The sequence below is a fragment of the Trichosurus vulpecula genome, chromosome 1 (assembly GCF_011100635.1).
Source record: "Trichosurus vulpecula isolate mTriVul1 chromosome 1, mTriVul1.pri, whole genome shotgun sequence".
NCBI classification, from domain to species: Eukaryota; Metazoa; Chordata; class Mammalia; order Diprotodontia; family Phalangeridae; genus Trichosurus; species Trichosurus vulpecula.
Genome location: NC_050573.1, coordinates 186,339,662 through 186,362,975, shown reverse-complemented (window position 1 = coordinate 186,362,975; position 23,314 = coordinate 186,339,662). Strand labels below are relative to the sequence as shown.

The following is a 23,314-nucleotide window of genomic DNA, read 5'->3' as shown; positions in this document are numbered from 1 at the left end:
AGTTTACAGATTTCAGTTTTGTTAAAATCGGGACGTCTTTCTAATTTAGTCCTACATTTATCATTCACCAGTCTTTAAAAAATCACCAACAGTGGGTGAGCTAATTTGGCAACTAATTTTAATTATAATCTCCTAATGTCAGCACCTGAGAATATTGTCCACTTGGGATTAGTGATTTGACCTCATTAAGTGCAGCTAGTTTTCTCACTCTTGGTTATCAAAATCCCCTATTAGACACCTTTGTTCTGTCTTTTCCAGAAGCTCCAAAGAACATTTTCCTTGGTAGAAAAAAATATGAAGTTGAACATCTCTGCCTTCTTTTTGCTGTCAGCTATCCTAAACTTCAGTCCATGCTATCCTATCTTGGATCCTGGTTGTTTTTTTTAAATGAGAGGTTTAAATGACCTATGGGGCCCTTTTTAAAAAATTTTTTTGAGGGGGGGAAAGCAGGGCAATTGGGGTTAAATGACTTGCCCAAGGTCACACAGCTAGTAAGTTTAAGTGTCTGAGGCCAGATTTGAACTCAGGTCCTCCTGACTCCAGGGCCAGTGCTCTACTCACTGCACCACCTAGCTGCCCCTCTGGGATCATTTTTTCCCCAAGTTTAGCTAAAATGATGCTTTTTGCCATTCTTACTTTTCCTCACCAGGTCCAGTTCATTCTAAGCTATTGCACTCCTGACATTTTTACAGGATAATACTATACTTTTATATTTTAATTTGTACTTTGAATCAAGGCTTGCACTTTATTTTTTTAGGTCAGCTTGGTCACTCCCTAAATTTTCTCCAGTGAAGTGCTAATTTAGTATCTTAATGTGGCATAGTATCATAACCCTGGGATCTTGAAGGTTATGCCAGCTGGAAAGTGTTCACAGATGCAATGATAGATTGTTACCTGAGGACCAGCCCAAGTTCTAAGAGGCTTATAACTGGAGCTATAGATTCTTGTGAACATATCAACTCCTGAAAAATTATGTTAAGTCCAGCACTCACAGTACTGAAATCAGATCCTTCATATGGGGTTTTCGTGAAAGTGTCTTGTAAATGCACTTTAGCTATAAAGATTATCAACCTGGTGATAAGAGGACCCATAAAAAGGACAGATTCATATTGATAGGAGTGGTTAAGCTGGGTTAAAATATTTAAATTCATAGAAGGCTGGTATGAATGTATAAATCCACCTAACCTTTATGGTTCGAACATTGATTAGAAATACATAAAAACATTTTGCAAAAAAAGCAGACATTTCCAGTTTTATTAGGCATCTTTAACATAGTCACACAACAAGAGGTCATGCTCTGCATTCAAACAATATACTTTAAAAAAAAAAACATTCATTGCATATTTACAAGTCTTTGTAGACAAAATGGAAAAACATGCACAACATTAATTCCCAAAACTGAGAAAAAGAATATTGTGGCCTATTAAATAACAAAGCCTCAAACCAGAGCCTACTAGTTTCTGAAACATTAAATGTTTTAAAATATAACCATTTACTAGAATTTTCCATTTAGGCATGTTTGTCCCCACAACTTAAAAGTACAGTTTTTAAATGTCCTCGTGTAACAACATAATAATTTAGCTGGGGTGTGTGTGTGTGTGTGTACTATTTCAAACTTGATGCTTTTGATCATTTAACTCTTGCCATACTTCTAATATGCTCAGTAGTTGAAAGTAATATTCCAACTAGTACCAATGTTCTCTTACAGGTAAACATAGAACTAATGACAGAAGGTAATTATAGTTGACTTAGAACTGAATATTAAACAGAAATGTTTAGGTTATATCCTTAAGATTCAATTTTTAAATCATTGAAAAGCAGGTTAAATTGCCATGTTTGGATTAGGAAAAAAAATCTAGTTATCCGTATTCCCAGACATTTACATTAGAGATTGTAATTAAATTGTATTCACACTGGGACAAATAACACAAAGTAGCTTTCCTTTATTGAATCTCTTTACAAGGTAAACCTGAAAATATGTTTTAAGTAATTACTCTAAGCACTCTATAATCAAAATAAGTATTCATTATGTGCGCGTGCGTGCGTGTGTGTGTGTTAGGGTAGGATATGGTTAATGTGGGGAGGAAGATTAGGGAAATCTGACATTTTTCTTTAATTTTCCACTGGACCTGCCTATGGAATAGTCTGAGCAGAGATCTATTAGGAGATATATTCCAGTTATTTGTGTCTTATTTCTAGCAAAAATCTTTTCTAAGCTTTATAAAATTATCTTCTCAAATCTTTAATAGTGATTGCCATACTCAAGGATATTTCAAGTATATTAACCATGAAGTTTGGCTTCAAAAAAAGAGCCTTTTTAATGCCACTTTAATACAAAAACTAAATAAAGTTTGTTTATTTCCGATTCTCAGTTTTTCAGGCTAATTTCCTAAGCATTCAATGGTTTGAGAAATTTGCTCTTGAGAAGAGATTACTTTTGGCTCTCTTGCAAATGTGACTGAACAAATCGAAAATGTTTTATCATAAAAGATTTCTAAAATTTAAATACCCTCCAAGTAGCCAACAGGAAGAAATATGTACAGTACAAAAAATAGTCTCAGAGTTTCAGCTTATCTTTGATTAAAGCAAAGATCTGCATAATGCCAGTCTTTGTTATCCAAGCCGTAAATAAAAGCTTAGTTTTAGGGAGATACAAAAGTTTTAAGGCTCATGTGGTAAAAGAGGATGAGTTTTCATGATTTAGATTCATGGCTACATCTAGGTTGTTCAATGATTCCTTTAACTTTTCACCTTTTGAAGGTGACAAGCTGGATGAAATACAAATTTGAAGTAAGTCTAACCATGAACCTTACTTTAAGACACAAGGTCATTCAATGTCCATAGCCTTACTGTCTGAAACACAAAGGGCTATAGGCATAGTGTGAGCTAGTTAAGAGGAAAATAAAGTCAAATATAAGTGCTAACAATCATTTTCTGTGGCTAGTGCTTCCATATTTAGTGCTAAACAATATACATCAATACGTCACAATAGAAATATTTCAATTTCTGGTATCCAAAAAGTTTAAGTGAGAAAAATCAGTTGAAACAGTGTCCATCTTTGCAATATTTTTCCCTTAGGAGAAAGAGCTGGGTCCAGAGAAAATTAGAGTTAAAATGCTGCTATCTTGCTTGCTTCTCGTACACCACTCAAGTATGCCCCTGTGACTGTTTGTGGAAAGTGCCTATTTGTTGCCTGTAACAAAGAGAATGAGATCAGATATAAAAAACTGAGGTAATAAAAGTAAAACATGCTCCAAAATTACAATTATACACGCTCTCGCAAAGCAAGGAAAAAGATCAAGGACAATTTGGCAGAGCTTAAAAGAAAAACTTAGTTTTACTCTGGAGACATATAATACCACATAAGGCATAAGGTCATTTTCCAACCAACAATGTTTTGCAATAATGTTTCAATAGCCAAACCCCATTATAAATCCCATTATGCAATCAACAATACTATAAAAAGTGACTACTGCCCATTTACCAACATGGTACCAACAGACCTCTGCAAGGTAATTTCTCCTTATACAGTATGTTGAACCAAGTAGCAATATTAGAATATTCTCGTACTAGAAAATACCAAGATTATAATGTAAATATGAACACTGCAATAGTTAGAAATAATTTTTCTAGATGTTATCACAAATGTTTCTGGTACATATCCCTATTTATTTAGCCAATTGTTCCCTGGTCCTGGGTAGGCCCACAGACATTTCTTTAGCAATAAAATTAACCAAATGTGGTTGGAGGTTGGGGAATCAAGTCACATACCTCACCAGCAAAAAAAATAGTTCCTTGTATGTCTTCTGCTAGGATGTCGTAAGCTTCACCACTTCCTCCTGTTTTTACAAAACTATATGCCATCTGGATCCATGGCTCTGCGTTCCACCGAGTAACAAAGAAATTTACTGGGTCTGGTATTTCCTGTGTTGACCAGAATTTTAAATAAAAAAGAAATCATACTATGCAACTGGAGTTGAAGTGAAATATTGAGCATGGAGGGAGAGACATTCCCACTATACTCAAGTTTTAACTCACTACCAAAGGATACTGAAGAAAGTACTAGGGAAAAGTTGTAAAGACTAATGTGTGTACATGTTCTCACACGTATAAGTAAACATACCTAAAGACAGTAAACAAATCCCCATTCCTTCTCCTACATCCAACCCTACCAGAACCTCTGTCCCAGGCCCAAATAGTCACCACTTGGAAATGGCAGTTTTGGCCTCTACAAGCTTGTAAAGGGAAAGAGGGTGGAGGGGTTGAAGAGACCTTTCCAGGCATCCCCAAATTAGAATTTTTGAATGTATTTTCCTATAAGAAACCTTATGAATGATGGTGAGATGATAAAGTACTATTAGAAAAGCTAGTGGAATGGGAAGTTGAGTGGCCAATAGTCTAGTCTTGACTCTGCTACTATGGGATTCTGGGGAGATCATTTGCTTTCTCTGGACGTGTTTCCTCTTATATGAACTAAGAGTTGGACTAGATGACTTCCATTGTCACTTCTAGCTTTAAATTTTATGACTAGTATTATACTATGTACATGATGGGCTTTGTGAAAAGGCTTTTATTTTAATGGGCTACCCTGCAAACCTAACCATGCTTCGTAACATTGTTTCCCATGGGAAAAATTTTCAAATTCTAAACAACACAAACTTTTGAAATAAAACCCATTCATAAGTTAGGGACCACTTGGAGAAAAATGCTATTGGATCCAAATGCAAAAATCCAATTTAGTAAAGCCTTTATTAGGAGGCACTTTGCTACATGCTGGAGATATAAAGGAGATAAAGAATTCAGACCTGCCCTCAAGAAGCTTATGTTCTATTGGCAGGAGGTAGGGGAGTGGAGAGGTATGATATATACATAGAAAAGTTAATACAAAGTATTTGGAGGAGCACACTAACAAGGGGGAGGGGTGTCAATAAAGGCCTTCCGTAAGAGGATATAGGAATTCCAACAAATGGTGCTGAAAAAGGTATGCACATTCCAGGCACGGAAGAAAACCTAAAAACTGGCACAAAGGCAGAAGATGGAATGATAAGAGGAACAGATAGCAGCAATGCAAAATATGCGAAGAGGAGGAATGGTGGGGGAAAGTCTTGAAAGATAAGCTGGAACCAGACTGGGAAAGGGCTTGAAATGACAAAGGTTTTATTTTAGCCTAGAAAAAATGCAGAACTACAGGAACTATTTTAGCAAAGAATTGATATGGGCATGTGTTTTAAGAATATTAAATTTGGCACCTGCATGAAGGATGACTTGGAGAAGAAAGAGAAGGTAGTCAGGGGTCCAAATTAGAAAGCTATTGCTCCAGTCCAGTTAAGAGCTGATAAAGGTTTGAACTAGGGTTGTGGCCACGTAACTGGAGAGAAGGGGATGGATTCAAGGGATGCCATGGATATAGAAAATTCAAGACTTAATATGAACTGACAAGAAGTTCTAATAAGTGACATATCTGCAAAACGATCACTGACAGCTGGACTCAGGTGGCCTCAGATAAATCATTTTATATTTTCATGGCTGCTTCATATGTTAGATCAATATTGACTCTGATATCTATGCATCTCTTGAGACTCCTGTGAGTATTATTCAGTTGAAATGTATAAATCACCTTAAGCTTTCTTGGGGGGGAGGGAAGTTGCATTCTTTTTAGGGGGAAGATGGTATACATGATACTAGTGCACATCACATGGCCGAAAGCACTAAAATTGGCATCAGAAGACCTGAGTTCAAATCTTGGTTCTGCTACTTGCTATCTGTGCAACCCGAGGCAAGTCACATCCCATCTGTGTGTCTCAGTTCTCTTTAAGGGCAAAATGAGATGGGTGGCCAAGACAATATCCAAAGTCCCTTTCAAATTTGAAGGTTAACCTATGATCACTAGAGTACTGTAGACTACATCCTTTTAAAGGAAACTGTCTCTGTAAGTTTGCTAAAGTTTGGAGAATTGTATATAATCCTCAATACAAAGTTGCAGCCTTAAGATTTTACACTGAGAAGAAAGCCCCAAGAGATAACTACAGAAAAGGAAAGACACAACAGAGGGAATCACCAATTCCTAGCCAACATCAGGTAGTGAAAAGAAAAGTAAAATTTAGGAACACACCGAAGAATACATGCATGAAGAATACTCTTCATTCTCATCCTTGCTGACCAGTAGTCTTACAAGGAATAACAAATTAAATTAGTAGATGGCAAGTGTTTCTCATTTTAAAGAGTCTTACTTGTTCTTTGAATAGTTCCCGGAGTGTGGCCATGCACTGTTGTAGGACTTGTTTGTCATCCAGGTTCTTAATGGATGCTACAGCCTCTCCAGTAATGACTGACATCAAAACACTGTATTTACCCTGAAAAATACCAGAAAAAATTGCTTCCTTCATTTTTCAAAAACTACACTTTTCCAACTTGCTATTCCAAGCTGACAAAAGAGGTTTTCTTTTTTCCTATATAAAGGTTTTTCCTTCCCTCAAAATGATTTCCTGCTTTTTCTACTCACCAATGCATTCTTTTACCTAATTTCACTCCTATTTAGGCATCTGCAGAGATATGCAAGCCTTTATTTTACAGGGGTATTCCTCCCCCCATAAAGCCACTCCAAAACCAATGATCTATTTTATGCTTTCCTTATAGACTTTCATAATAATGAAGTGTGGTAGAAGATGGAAAGAAAAAAATGCAAAGGTTTAGGGCCAGGCTGAGGTTAACTATAGAAGGCCCTTTCCTGCACAGTACAAAAAGTCTACCACTTATTTCCATATGAAAATTGATGAGACTTAAGAGTAAGCCTCGACAGAGGCTCCAAAAATAGTTTATAAAAAACAGCAATAGCAGAACACACTGTAAAATTGTACAGTGGTCTCAAGCTTCAATTATGGTTGCAGCAGTAAAGTCACTTTATGTTCTCCCATCCACCCTTCCTAATCCTAGGGTTCCTTTTTTCCTGTCAGTCCAAATCTCATCTAGACACAAGATATTTTCTTGTATTTTGGAGCAGCTCACCCAAGTACCCTTGTGGATGTTTACCAATGATTTGAGCAAGTGGTATTTTGACAAGTAATTCTTAATTTATCTGAAATGAATACATGCTGCTACCAAGATTCTCATATTTCACTTTGAGTCTGACTGTCTTACACTCTAGGAAAATCAGCCTGAATGTTAGACTTCCTTTCCCATAAAGATATAGATTTCCCCTTAGGATGCAAATACCCAAGTAATGTTTCTTATATTCTTTACGTAAACAGTGTTTGGTCTTGGCAAATGGGCAATAATCAAACCAAATTCTAAGCTAGAATAAGAGGATTCAAACCATATTACACAAATCTCATACCTGAGGATCCATATCATAAAATACAGCGAAAAGTCCACGCTTGCTGGAACAAGGAGGAACATGGCCAAAAAAATCAGCTCCTTGAATCTTACTGTCCCAAAATCTATAAGGAAATTCCAAGGCAATCTGAAGAGTGGAAGAAAGAGAAGTCTGTCTTAATTTAGCTGTTAGGGTAGTACAATGCTAATTCCTCATATAGAAGCATCTTCCTGTTTGACTTGACAGTCTCATAGTGGGATAGTCTTCAGTACCACGGTTTGGGGACATGAGGTGATGCTAAAACAAGGTGGGCCCTTAGTCTTAAGTATGAGTGGACCCCACTCATGTCATCAAAAAAAATGACCAAAAAGGAAGATGGGTTTAGCATGTCACAAACTCCACAAATATCCTCCTGATGTCAAAAGAAACTGAGGAAGTTCCCTAGTATGTTGGGTAGGATAAGTTATCCTTGGGGATAGCTTATGGGAAGACATAAATGAGTCACAGAGGATGCACAAGCTTAGAAGAGTTATAGTCTGCACTGATGGAAGCGATACCGACATCAATGAGATCATAAACCCTTTGGAACACTGAAGCATTCCTGTCAACCTCATTTTAAAGTTTTCCATAAATTGAAATCTTGAATATACACAGCCACATACAAGCTGCACATGGTCACATACGTGGCCTTTGTCTATCTGGATGTTTGTGGAAGCCATCCAAGAAGCCTCAAAGTCAAATATAGCTCTATACTAGTTAGCACTGACCAATTTAACTGGTAAAATTAAAGACTGAAAGAAATGAGGCCTGTCTGTCCCAATAGAAGTATAATGGTAAAAAAAATGCTGGTCCTGAGTCACAGATTTGATGCGTTTTAGCTGTATGAGCATAAAGAGCCACTTAATCCCTAGCCCTTCAGTTTCCTTATCTGTAAAAATAGATAATTCTCTTTCAACCTCACAGCATTGTTATAGTTTTATAAATCTTAAAGTACTATATGAATTGATTACTATTAGCAGTAGGAACTAGACCTATTTAGAAGAATTTTCATTAGAAGAAGGAAGTCTAAAGTGAGGAAACTCCTGTCAATGCAAGTGGGCATCTTCTCTGAAACTTTTTATCTTAGAGAAATGCCTAGAGCACCAAAAGGTTTAAGTGGCTTATCCAGGCACACACAGTCAGTTAAGCATCAGTGGTAGAACTTGAACCCAGGGCTTCAAATCAATATCTCCACCTGTTGTCTTGCTGCCTTGCTCTTTAGCAGAGATTGGAGTTGCTATTTATTGGCTCAAAAGCCAGACATCTTGGCTAGCTCTCGATCTTGTTTTATGAATATTCTTTTGGGCTTTTCTTGGACAATTCTGATGATTATTACTTATGTGACCATAGGCAATGCAACTCTATACTGTCTTCCACTGCCTTTTCATATCACCCAGCCAAGCCTCAGCCTTGGATCACTCCCACCACTCACTACCTTTGCTCCTACAAACTTGCTGAATAAAAGTGGAGAAAATCGCAACCATTCTGACTAAATCCATTAACAAATTTATGTTACATAGCCTCAACTGGGCCCTCACAAGCAATACCACCTCCTCCCTTATCAATTCACTATCCCCCTCTCCAAAGAGGCTCTTTCTCAAACCCCGCCATGGTTCCTTTCTCCCTACTCTCAGCAAAGAACCTTGCCTCATATTTTACAGAAAAAAAAAAATGAGGCCATTCACCCATGAGCTCCCTCTTCTCCCCTCCTCCTCACCTCCCATCAGTCAGGTGCCTTCTGCCATTCCTGTTTCCTTCACCCCTGTTTCACATGATAAAGTATTCCTACTACTTACCAAGGCTAAGCCCCTACTTGTTCAAATGACCCTATTCCATCCCATCTCCTCCAACAAATTACCACCCCCACCCCTGTGCCAGCCCCACTCGAGCACGCTCTCTACTCTCTCCCTCTCTACTGGATCATTCCTTATTGCCTACATACATGTCCATGTCTTCCCCATCCTGAAAAAACCCTTACTTGCTCCTTCCAACCCTACCTACCATCCTCTCATATTTTTATCCTTATCCTTAAAAAGGCTGTCTAAAATAGATGCCCCTTCTTCCTCTCCTCTCACTTCTTAGCCCCCTACAATTTGGCTTTCAACCTTATTCCATCCAAACTGTTCTCTCCAGTTACCAATCATCTCCTAGTTGCCAAATACAATGGCCTTTTTTCAGTCTTCATTTTCTTTGACACTGCCGATCACCCTTTCCTCCTTGCTACCCACCTTTGTCTGGCTTTTGGGGCACCATTCTCTCCTTGTTCTCCTCCCTCCTACCTGAACACTTTCACACTCTCCTTTGCTGCATCTTCATCCAGATCAGGGCCTCTAATCTGAGTGTCCCTTAGAGTTCTGTCCTGGGTCCTCGTCTCCCCTCCCTCTATACCACTTCACGTGGTGATCTCATCAATTCCTATGGATTTAATTGCCATCTCTCTAATGATACTAAATCTACCTATTCTGTCCCAACTTCTCTGTTGATTTCCAATCTTGCATCTCCAACTGCCTTTCAGACATCTCAAACCATTATGTCCAGTACATATTAAACTAAACATGTCCAAAACAGAACTCATCTTTTCCCCTAACCCTCCTCACCTCCCACTTTCCCTATTACCATAGACGGTAACACTAATCTCTCTGTCCCTCAGGTTCACAACCCAGGAGTCATCCTCATCTCCTCACTATCTCTCACCCGCCATACCTAATCAGCTGCCAAGGCCTGTCAGTTTCACCTTTACAACATCCCCCAAATATGCCCTTTTCTCTTCCCTGACACAACCACCCCTCTGGTGCAGGATCTCATCACCTCATGCCTGGACTACTGCAATAGCCAGCTGGTGGGTTTGCCTGCCTCAGTTTCTCCCAACTGTAATCTATTCTCTATTCAGCCACCAAAGTGGTTTTCCTAAAGCACAAGTCTGACCATGTCACTCTCCTACTCAATAAAGCCCAGTGGCTCCCTATTGCCTCCATGATCAAATACAGATTCCTCTGTTTGGTATTCAAAGTCCTTTATAACCTACCCCACCCACTTTCCAATCTTCTTATACCCTACTCTCCACGACTTACTCTTCAATCCAGTGACACTAGCCTCCTGGCTATTCCACAAAAAAAAACACTCCATCTCTTGGCTCAGGGCATTTTTTTCTGGCAGTCCTGCATTCCTAAAACTCTCTCCTTCAACTCTACCTACTGGCTTCCTTTAAGTCCCAACTAAAATCCCATCTTTTTCTGGAAGCCTTTCCCCACCACCTCTTAATTCTAGTGCCTTCCCTCTGTTAATTATTTCCGGTTTTTCCTTTATATAGCTTGCTTTGTATATATTTGTTTGCATGCTGTTTCCCCCATTAGACTCTTGTAAGCTCCTTGAGGGCAAGGACCATCTTTTGCCTCTTTTTGTAACCCTAGCACTTAACACAGTGCCTGGAAGATAGTAGGTGCTTAAAAAATGTTTATTGACTGACTGATTAATCTCCCTGGGCTTCAGCTTCCTCACATATAAAATGAGGCAGCCATATTAGTAGATGGCCTCTGAGCTTTAGATTAATGATCTTATGATGTTCAGTCATTATAATCATTTGGCAAAGTTTATTTTGCATTTTGATATGGACTCATCAACTATCTACCTGTCTCCTTCCAATTTTAACCTGGAGTGACTATTGCAAAGAAGTAAATAATGGGCTCTTTTGAACTAATGCTGCTTCTAAATTTTAAAACTTTTGACAGAGTATGTTCCATGTCTTTTTTATTAGTACTGCCACATTAACATATGCAATTCTATAAAAATTTACTAAATGCCTACATACAAGATACTAGGTCCTGTGTTCATCATATAGTTCTATCATGAAAAATCTTGTTTTGCTCATGACACAAAGTGGGCTCCCCCAGAGATCTGAGCCCAATAGCTCCCAACACCTTGTACTCTGAATCTATGTTCATACTGGTCCAACAACCAAAGGCTCTTTTTGGAGAACCACTCCAGTAGTAACTTTTCCCCAACCAATTAACTATTTTATAATTCAAAGTGAATTCTGAGCTTCCTGCCCTCCAGGAATGCATCCATGAAGAAAAATTAGGACCAGAATGATCTAGAATACACTGGAACATCTCATGAAACATCTATTGACCCTTTAATTCCAAAGGCTGACCAAAGTCATTGAAATTACCTTTTCAATGATTCCTGCTCCTAAGCTATTGATGGCTTTTGTTTTCCTCTCAGGCAATGGTGGATTAAACTGAATAGCACCTTTCTGGAGCAAGGACAAAGGTACAGTGACTAACACCTGTGTGAAACAAAACAATGAACACATAATTGGCCAAAGGATATGAACAGGCAATATGCGAAGGAAGAAATTCAAGCTATTAATAGCCATAAGAAAAAAATGTTCTGAATTACTAATAATTAGAGAAATGCAAATTACTGCCACTGATTACCTAACATTCAATTATATTAGCAATTATGACAAAAAGGAAAATAATCAAGGTTAGAGAGGCTGCAGGGAAACAAGCATATTATGTATTATGGCGCTGTGTAGAGCAATTTGGAACTTTTCCACCAGCTACTAAACACTGCATAACTCTTGATCTGTCAATATCACCATTATACCCCAAAGACATTAAAGAAAGAGGAAAAGAACGTTTATATGCAAATATATTTAGGGAACCTCTTTTTTATAGTAGCAAAGAACTGGGACCTAAGGAGGTACCCATCAATTGAGGAATGACTGAACAAATTATGGTATGTGAATGGAAGAGAATAACATTGTGCCATAAGAAATGAAGGGGATGGTTTCAGAAAATCCTGGAAAAGCTCAGATGAACTGATGCAGAATAAAGTGAGCAGAAGCAGGAGAAAAAATATAATATAATAACAACACTGTAAAAACAAACAACTTTGAAAATCTTAAGAACTCTGATCAATAAAATGACCATCTATGATTCCAGATGACTTGTAATGAAACATTCCACTGTTACTCAAAAGTCATAACTCCACAAGACATGGTAGTAACTTGATTTATTACCAGAGAAAGGCACATGCATGTGAGAACTCCTTATACCAAGGGGCCTGTGATATAGACCAAGCCTTGGATATTTATGGGGTGGCAAAAAGGGTCTTGTGAGAAGAGTGGAGAGCGATCCCCTCCCACCTGAGCAAAGTAAGGGAGCAGAAGGGGAGAGGAAGTGATAGGGAGCAAAAGGGCTTGGGAATGTCAGACCATGGAGGGAGAATGTTCTGCTGATCTAAAAGTGTCCCAGCAGCACAGTTTATCAGTCTGAGTAGACTGGCTGGAGGCAAGGAAGTAGGTGACTTGGTTCAAGGGCACTGAAAGTTTAATAAAGTTCAATTGCAAAAGATCACTGTTATGCTAGTTTAGGGGGTCTTCATCTCTGGAAAATACGGTAAGTCAAGAAAGCAAGTTCAGGGGTCCCTCCACACTACCCACCTCTTGACACAGGACTCAGAATATAGAATAAGACATATGTGTATGTATATATGTGCATGTATATATATGTGTGTTTATATACACACACATCTATATACACAGACATACGCACACATATATTTTGACATGGACAATGAGGTAATTTGTCTGGCTTCTCTATGCATATTTATTAAAAAGGTTTTGTTTTTCTGGGGTTGGGGGGTTTCTCCCAGTGATGAAGAGTTGGGTGGGAAAGAAAATTAATTTTTTATTGAAAACAATAAAATTTAATTAAAAAAAGCCAATGAACACACATAGGGCAGATGAATAACACAAATGCTCTAAGATATTTATAACCAGATTTATAACATTTTTATGATTTCAAAATCAGAAGAGGGAAAATAAAAAAGCTCACATATAGTATAAGGGTAGAGTCTCCTAACATTACCAGCATACTATCTCTTCCACTGAAATGTATGATTAAATAAAATCAACAAGTATTGTGAACTGATTCAAATATAAGCCATATCCCCAAATCCGACTCCTATAAAACTCGACTATAATTTAACATTGCTGCTGTTTTTCGGAGTATGTGTGTTTACATATATATACATATACATGCATATCTGGATATATGTACATAAATACACATGTATATTTACATTTCAGAAATCCTTGAGGTGGTCTATATTCAGACCAATGCAATATTTACTGAATTCTTACTATTACCCAGCCAGTGTGAGGGATACAAAAAACTTAACAGTATTCCTTGCCCTTCAAGAACTTACAATTATTAATACAAGAAGCAATTAAAGAATGACGAAATACTAAACTGAGTGATGATGGTTATGTAAAGTAACAATTATAAGAAGGAAAACCAACCTGAGAAGGAAAATCAAAATGTGAGTTGGAGTACAGCAGGCTTTGTGGAATAAGTAGGGTTTGAGTTGGACCCTTACTGACAGAAAGTATTTAGACAGGCTGATAGGAAGAGTCTTCCAGGCAGCAGAAAATCATTAAATAAAGAAAAAACTTTCGACCAGCAAGTCTTAAGAATAGTTTTGACAGAAGTGGAAAGTGTCTATTGGAGAATACTTTGAAGGGTGAGAAAAAGTTACTCCTAGAAATGAGTACAGCACTGATAGTTACACAGACCCTACCAATGTCTTAAGTATGTATTTGAAAATCTAAAAACATACTTAGAAGTCAGATACTTCCAAAATCAAATCAAATCCATACTTTTAAAACCAAAGGAGGAAAAAGTACAAACTATCCCATCTAGGATGGAAAAGTGGTAGGGAGAGTGCTAAGAGTCTGATATCTTGATTCTGGTCATATTTTCTTGATAGCAGAAAAGTTCAAAGGGCAAAGAGGGCAAATGACAAATACAAATATGGGAGGCTAGGTCCCAGCAGAAGCAACAGACACAGACATAACCATTCACTAAAGAAGCGACTGGTACATCAAATATAAGCTGGACACTGTTTGCCTATAATTATTTTCCTGGACTGGATAATGGTAAAGGCTCTATCCTTTCCAATATGGCTTGTATTAGCTCCCTAAAAACCAAAAAAATTGCTTTATGATGAAAGCCAGATATGAAGCTTTGCCCAATGTAGCTCCTGAGGCTGTGCCCCTCCTTTAGGGCAGTAACATGGTGCAGCAAAGAGAGCACTCAACTTGAACACCTGGGTTTGGATCCCAGCTCTACCACTTACTATGTGACTTTGGGCAAATCATGTTACCCTCTAGGCCCTTGGTGTCTTCATCTGCAAAGTGAGAGAATTTTTTTTTTTAAATGAGAGAGCTTCAGTGTAAAAATAGTAACTAAGAAGGATCTGAAAGGAATTCTGAGCTTGTAAGAAGGCTGGAGGATAGAACTGATGCAAAAGAGCACAACAGAACACCTGAAACGAAGTAACAGGTAAGAAGGAAGCTAGACACCTTGAAGAAGCAGCAGCTGTATGTCCTCCAAGGAATTATAATATGGAACCATAGATGCTATGAGGTTAAGAGAGTATACAAAAAGGATCCAAGGAAGACGAAACACATAGTGAATGTTCAGTCCCCACTAAAAGATGCTTACATAGCTTCTGTGTAGCTCAGGACATAAGAAAAACAGGTTTTCAAACCAAAATAGTATCTCCTAACTTCTGGCAGAAACAATCCTGCCAGAAATAACTGAGAGGGAGCACTGCTATAGATTAAGATTTCTTATGAAAGAAATGAAATCCTCAAGGCAGTGGTTCTCAATACTGTGTCCTGTTTCATCATGTGTACCATGAACTTGTGGTTGTTGTATCATTGTAGAGAAAAGAAAATTCATAAATAAATTTAATATTAATTTTACTCACTCAGCAGGTGTTGTGTGAGAAGAAAAGCAACAGATATTAAGATGTACTCAAGAGAGGAAAACCAAATCCAAAAGGGAAATAATAGTGGAGAACATCTAGGTAAAGATCAGCAGGGCCAAAATCAAAAAGGACACTGTCGTTTAATTATACAATAGATTGCCTGGAAAGATGGGAGAAGCACATCCCAAATCTGGCATGGAGATGTGATATAGCAACAATGGGGGACTATGTGGCACAGTGGATAAAAGTGTCAGGCCTGGCATCAAGAAGACCCAAGTTCAAATTCAGCCTCAGATACTTACTAGCTGTGTGACCCTGGGCAAGTCACTTAAATTCTATCTACCTCAGTTACTTCAATTGCAAAATAGGGATAATAATAGCATCTACCTCCCAGGATTGTTGTGAAGATAAAAAGAGATATTTGTAAAGTGTTTTGCTAACCTCAAAATGCTATATGCCAGCAATTAAATAAATTTAATCCAATTAAATTTAATTAATCTACAGGATTTCTGTCAATAAGCACAGCAACTAATAATGTCTCAGCTTGCCTTAATGATTAAAGGCAAATGCACCAATGAGAGGACTTGGAGCTTATTCTCACCAACAAAGAAGTGGTATAATGCAGCAGAACAAATATTGCTTTTGGAGTTAGAAGATCTGGGTTTCAATCCTGACTATTATCTACTACCTGTGGAAAAATTAGGCAAATTACTTCACTCCTTTGAGTTTCATCATTTATAACATGAAGATGTATGGACTAAGTCAGTGGTCCCCAGAATACGGTGTAAAAATGGTTCACTGGTGGGTTAGAAAGAAAATATTACAATTTCTATTTCTATTTGTTTTCTAAAAATAATTAAGCCTTAGTAATATTAACACAAAATTGATGCTGGTACCCTCCTTCCATGTCAGGCAGGCTTGTGTCATATGGCATGAAGGAAGATTAAGAATTCTACAACTCAGGTTGACAGTGGCACCCTCAAAAATTCATTTGATTTCAAATTCTTTGTGGAACACTAATGTTTCCATTTACCCAGTTAGGTATGCTTATTGATTATGTTGTCTGGTTTTAACCAAACCAACACTAACAAAACAGACAAGTAACTTAAAAAGAATCCTCAGACGAAACCTCAGAGTCACAATAATATCACCTGGCACATGGCTTAAAACATAAGACGAGGGAACAACAAGAAAATTCCCAAGTTGACACCTCTGTTCCTATTAAGAACTCTTCACCAGTCATATTACAAGATAAAAACAATAATACTCTAATCAGATACAACAAGAAGCGAATCAATAAATATTTATTAAGTGCCTACTATGTGCCAGGCACCGTACTAAGCATTAGGAATACAAAAAGAGGCAAAAGATAGTCCCTGCCCTCAAGGAGTTCACAACTAATGGAAGTCAGAGGAAAAAGAAAGGATTCTTAGGATTATCCGAAATATGGTTTAACATTTATTATAGTTAATTGTGAACCTCATCCTTAAATATATGTTAAGCTGCTAAGAGAGTGATAGTATAAAGCTATCAAAATTAGCAAGACGTTCAAAGAATAAGCTTTTGTTGTTGAAAATGATGTAAATGTGGCCACCTATAAAAATTCTCCTATCTGCACATTTTTAAAACTTGGAAATAACTTTTTCTAACCTATTAAAAATCTTCCATACAGTTTCAGTGGGTTTTGAACCTGAATGTCAAAAATATAACAATACACTGAGTATGGTAGTACATCCCTCTAATCTCTGCTACTGGGGAAAGGGGAGGCTGGTGGAATGCTTGACTTTGAGAGTTCTGAGCTGCAGTAGAGTAGAAACCAATTTGGCAACTGGATTAATTCCAGCATCAAAATTGTGAACTCCCAGTGGTGTAGGGAGCCCCTCAGCTGCCTAAGAAGGGGTGAATTGGCCCAGATCAGAAATAAAGCAGGTCAAAGCTTCTATGAAATCAGCCTGTAAGACCTCTGAATAGCTTGTACTTCTAGACCAGAAGAGATAGGGAAACACAGTTTCCAAAAAAAAAAACTGTATACGTAAATGTTATTTTTTTCTGATCAGTTTCAATAACAACTGATTGACCCTAGAGAAGATGGAAATTTACTAACTGTACTTTAACAAAAACCTTTACATAATTTGTAAATGAGGCTAAAAAGGGAGTCCTATAATTTGGCAAGTACAGTCAATGATACACTTGTTCCAATTCAACCTACGTATCTTTGAGACCAAGCATCAAAATAAACAGACCTCAGAACTAGACATTCACCTCACTGTATCACTAATGCCTTAAATCAGGATTTTTCAAAATGAATGAAGTATATTCAATCATACTGCTTTCCCATTACTAATTTTAATGAGAGCAAAAAAGGTTCTATACCATTAACAAGATAAAAATTTATTTAAAATATTTCTGTATGTCATCTTTTAGTTTCGATTTGTGTATGTATATATGTGTGTGTGTGTATAAAACAGTACATAGTACTAATTAATAAATATATATAATTAACAATACATATATATTGGAATGTGTATTCAATTTAACTGATGGAATGTGTGGGTTTTTTTTTTTTTTAAAGTATGGATACCACTAGATAAGACAATCCCTAAATCTGAGCCTATCCTCCCATGGACAAATGATGGAATCTTGAGAAGAACTGACTACTTTATCTTAGTCTGATGTGCACACTAGACTTTGGGAGAGCAGATTTCGAAGGGTTCAACAAGAATGTAGGAACCCATGGACTAATATTCTACTGGGCAAAGAAACCCAACAGAGTCATGCTCTTGAAAATGAAATTCTGTAGACAGAAAGAGAAACAGTTACAATGAAGAGGAAAAGAGGGAGTTATACTGTGTCAGTCAACAAGTGTTTATTAAACATGTTACCATGTGCCAAACACCATGAGAGGAGCTGGGAATCCAAAGAAAGTCCAAAAGAGAGAGGGGCAGGGGGAGGTAGGGAAGGAGAATGTGTGTGTGTGTGTGAGAGAGAGAGAGAGTATATGTGTGTGAGTGGTGTGAGGAAGGGAGAGGGAGAGAGAGTGTGTGTATATGTATGTGTGTATGTGGGGAGTGGGGGGGAGGGAGAAGGAGAGAGTCAAGCCTGTAGTTCAGGAAGATAATTTTGGCACCTTAGAGGACATATTGGCGAGGGGACTTAAAGCAGGTAGACCAACCAGCAGGCTACCAAAATAGTCCAGGCACAAGGGAATGAAGGCCTGCACCAAGGCAGGAGTATGAGTGGAGTGAAGAGGATGTATACAGGAGAGATCATGAAATCAGTGGGGGTGCAATTCAAATCAATTCAGCAAGCATTTATTAAGCTCCTGCTATGTCCCAGGCACTGTACTGGGCATGAAGAATACAAAGACAAAATGAAAACGGTTTCAAGTAGCTTACCATCAACTGGAAATTAATGCATCAGCCAAACTAAATTTTAATCAGACCTACAGAAAAGATGGCAGCACCAGTGGGTAATGGAAAATAAATGAGAAAAAAAGTGGCATGATCCTACAGAAACATCAGTAGTGCTGAAGCTCAGTATGAACTGAGGCTGGCAAGGAAATCAAAAGGATAACCAAAAAACCTGAAACTGTTTAAAGCTGTGATGCAGGGGAGGGTAAAAGACATGACAGGACAGTTGCTTGGGGTATATGAGATGATGATAGTAGATGGTGGAGAGAAGGCTCAGTAACACTCTGTTTTTGCTTCTGTAACAAAAATAATAACTAGTATTTATATATCACTTTAAGGTTACAAAGTACTTTACAATGTTATCTAATTTTATTCTCACAACAACTCTGTGAGGTAGGTACTATTATTGACCACATTTTACAGATGAGGAAACTGAGGCAAACAGAGATTAAGTGGCTTGCACATGGCCAATATGTTGTTGATAAGTAGGAATTTAGTAATATCCATGACACATAAGAAAAGATATTTTTGCGTAGAGGATAGAGGGACCTCTGAGTCAGAAGACATGGATTTAAGCCCTGCCTTGATCCATACTGGTTATTTGACCCTACACAAATCACTTAAATTCTCAGGACCACCTGAGACTCTTTAAAACTACAAACTTTGACAGTACAAATCTGAGTTAGTCAACCAATCAAAGGGCATTTATTAAGTGCTTACTCTGTTCCAGTCATTGTGCTAGGCACGAGAAGGAGATACAAAGACAAAATGAAACAGTCCCTGCCCTCAAGTTTCCTTACATTCTATAAGGGAAGAACAATTATATATATATATAGGTTTGTACAGATATTGGGGGGGGGGTTGTTAGAATGTGCTGGGGAGGAGGGGAGTCAGAGAAGACCTCATGTGGAAGATAGCACCTAAGCTGAATCTTAGAAGCTACAGATTGTAAGCAGAGCTGAGAATCGAGGGCATTTACAGATGAAGTACTTCACTGTTTGCTCTCTCCATACCAAGAAAATCAGAGGGGCAGTCCAAAATAAAAAGGAAGGGGTCAAGAAAGCAAACTCGTCACTCCTCTAAATGAATTTATTTCCTCAAATGAATGTACCCCAAAGTACTGTAAGAACTGGTGCGATACAGGTTATCAGCCAGTTACTGACCTCTGAAAGGCCTTTGAGAAAGAAAAAGGCAAAGCAAGTTTGAAGAAGGGCAAATGTTGCCCCAATGTTTTAAAAGAAAGGAAGGGAACAGATTCTTTAAACTACAGGTCAGTAAAACTGACAGATTCTTGGCAAAACCTGAGAACTAGGAAGCAGTGATCACAAAGAGACAGTACAGCTGCATGAAGAAAAAGTCTTGCCAGATTAACCTCATTCCCTTTTTGACAAGACTACTTGACTGATAGATCAGGGCCAGAGCAGAGACAGATGGGATGTTTAAAAAGTTCAAGAGACATAATTTCTGAGTAATTAGTCATTTTATTAATAATCCCAGCATTTTAATCAAAGGTCATTGGCACTCCCGAATGCTAATGACAATCATGGTGGCAGGATCATGGCTTATATGCCCTTGGAAGAGAGGTGTTCCTGAGGGCAGCAATCAACTCTGATTGGTTTACAATTAATGAGAGAATGAATATTATAATGAGGGGCTGAACCTGTTCTAATAAACCTATGTCATTTACTTCTAAGTTAACCCCAGCCCTAGGCATCTATTCAAAGAATTTATATCCCCATCCAAGCCTGAACTTGTTGAGTGAAGTAGTATACACAGAATGAGGAGAATGTTAATCCTATCTTCCATCAGCTGGGTCCTAGAGAGACTGAACAAGTAAATAGAACAAGGAAAAAAAAAGCTGGGGTCTTCCCAATTTTAATAATTGGCTATTAATATGAGAGAAAAAGAATCATTTCTCTCATAAAGTTTACCTAGATTTAAGTAAAACAACTGACAGTCTCACACACTATTCTTATGGAAAGGATAGAAATATATGGACTAATCAACAATGGTATTAGCTAGATTCAGGGGCTGGTTAAGAGTAATTATTAATGATTCAATGTTAACTTGGAAGGAGGTCTCAAGAGGAGTGACCCAGGGATCTATCGTGCTTTGCAAACATTTTATCAGTAACCTGGATAAAGGCATAGATTCAATTCAGTAATCAGCTCTGCTTAGAATCTGTAGCTTTCTAAGATTCGCCTTAGGTGCCATCTTCCACATGAGGTCTTCTCTGATCCCCTCTTCCCCAGCACATTCAAAACTCCCCCCCATATTTTGTATCTGTTTTGTACATACCTATATATGCAACTGTTCTTCTTCCCTTATAGAGTGTAAGCTGTGGTAGCATTGGGGATAAAAGGCAAAACTAAACAGTCCCTGACCTCAAGGAGCTTACATTATGTAACAGCTGACAGGCTCGACAGTAAGGATCCAAAAAGATCTTGGTGGCTAGAATGCTGGGCCAGGTCAAATAGGATTAAATTAATCAACAATTAATTATTAATAATTGTTAATTAGTAATATCATTAATATTTTAATTAATTTAATTAAAATTAACACTCAATTATATAATTATATACTATATTATATGATTAAAATATTAACATTTAATTAATAATAAATCGTTAATAATTATATTAAATATTCATGAATCATTAATAAATTAGTTGATTTAATTAATAAATTAAGATTAAAATTAATAGGGATAAGTGCAAAAGTCTTACACTTTGGTTCCAAAAATCAACTATGCAAGGACAAAATGAGAAGATATAGTTGCAGAAGTTGTCTGAAAAATATCTGGAGCTTTTAGCAGACTGTGAGCTCAGTTAAAAAAACAGATCTGATCTAAGATTTTGTTTTATGAAAGTACAGGATCCAGGATTAGGGAGGTCATGGTGTGCTACGTTACTTTCTCCTGGTTAGACCACATCTGTAGTACTGTGGCCCATTCTGAGCACCTGCAATTGATCAAGGGCCCCAAGATCATGCCATATGAGAATTGAATAAGAAAGTGGAGACATTACCTGAAGAAACAATTTGGAGGTGGCAGGGTAAAGGGAGGGATAGGGAGGAAATAATCAGTATCTTCATATACTGGGAAGGCTGTCACATGACTTATCCAGCCTGGCTTTAGGAGGTGGGGTGGGGTGGATATAGGACCTAGAAGCTATAAAGAAATAAATTTAGGATCAATGTAAATGAAAACTTCCTAATAATCAGAGCTATACAAATGTGAAACGAGCTGCTTTATGAGAAAGTGCTACCCCTCAATGGAGAGAGATCTTCAGACAGGGGTGAGTGAATGTTGGGTATTTATTCGTGTTTAGGTTAGTTGGCCTCTGAGACCTAATCCAATTTAAAAGGACAAACATTTACTGTGTAAGATACTATCCTAGGAATGGGGGGACAAAAAGTCCCTGTCCCTAAGCCTTGGGGGGAGCGGGGACAGGAACAATAACTTAGCTCCAATACATATAAACTGATGTGTATACACATGGTAATTCTAGCACGAAGGCAAAAATAATAGCAACTAGGTTGATCAAAGATTCCAGCAAGAGATGACATCTGACCTAACAACCCCAGAAGGAAGTGAGGGGATTCTAAGAGACAGAGTTGAGGATAAGTGCATTCCAGGAGCAGATGGAAAGCCACTGAGATAGGAGTTTCCATGACAATGTGCAGTTGCTATCTCAACCAAGTTGAATCTCTCTTGTATAACTGAGGACTTTACCATGCTTTAGGGTGATCATTCTTAACGTGAACTCAACTTTGACACCAAGTGCCAGAGACTGTGCAAGGGACTGAACTAAATCTGCATTGCAGTGAGCCTAGGACAGACAGAACACAGAAATGGCTTTCTAGACTAAGCAAATTCCTGACAGCAGCTTGTTGTTTTTTTTGATGCTTTCATCAAAGTATGCAATATAGCCCTCCCAAATTTCTGAAGACTCCAAGTTATTTGGAATGTAAAACAAAAGCCATTAAAAATGACTCTAATATAAACAGGCACCTTTAAGGGCTGGGCATAGATCCAGCCATTTTGGAAAGCAATCTGTAATTATGCAAGAAAAATATATACAACAATATTCACAACAGCACTACTTGTAACAGCAAAAAGTTAGAAATGAACTGTTAGCCCAACAAGTCGGGAAGAGCCAAACAAACTGTAGCATGTGAATGAAATGGAATAAGTATTATTGTGCCTTGATGAATGATGAATATGAAGAGCTTAAAGAAATACATGAAAACTCATACAAAGTAATGCACAATCAAGAAAACAAAAAGAAACCAATAACAGATAATGACCATAGCTATATGAATAAACACAATTTTAAATCTGAGATCTTGACTTCTGATTCCAACAGCGTTAAGTAATTTTGTAATTTCCCCACATGGAAACATTGGTATTAGCTTACTAAAATTATAACACACCCTTCCTTTCTTTTACCAAATAGTAAATTATTAATGTGTAAAGCTGCAAAGACTATTCATCACAATCATTTTCATGTTATTTTAACTTGTATTTAGGGATCAGCTATAAGCTTGCTGGGGTTTATATATACTGTCACAAAAAAAAAAGTATCCAAAAAAACTGTGCCCCTGAAAAAAATCCATTTGTAGTGGTCAAGAAAGAGAAAATAAAGTCATGCATTAGTTACCTTCTGTGCTGCCCAAACTGTACCATCTATGGTAGTGACTTGAACGTCTTCCCCAGAATAGTCAATGGTCCGAACCTATTCAAAAGAAACAATTCTGCAAAGATAAATCACTG

General features: G+C 37.6%; 1 protein-coding gene across 1 annotated transcript in view; it reads right to left on the bottom strand.

Moving 5' to 3' along the window:
• Window positions 1-1,592: 1,592 nt before the first annotated feature.
• The window catches only part of KDM1B (lysine demethylase 1B), a 52,329-nt gene continuing 30,607 nt past the window's right edge, over window positions 1,593-23,314 (bottom strand). Inside the window, 6 exon segments of the mRNA XM_036752966.1 lie at window positions 1,593-3,193; window positions 3,772-3,924; window positions 6,231-6,353; window positions 7,334-7,459; window positions 11,520-11,636; window positions 23,202-23,276. Of these exon segments, the coding sequence (XP_036608861.1) occupies window positions 3,110-3,193; window positions 3,772-3,924; window positions 6,231-6,353; window positions 7,334-7,459; window positions 11,520-11,636; window positions 23,202-23,276 (678 nt within the window). The 3' untranslated portion in view covers window positions 1,593-3,109.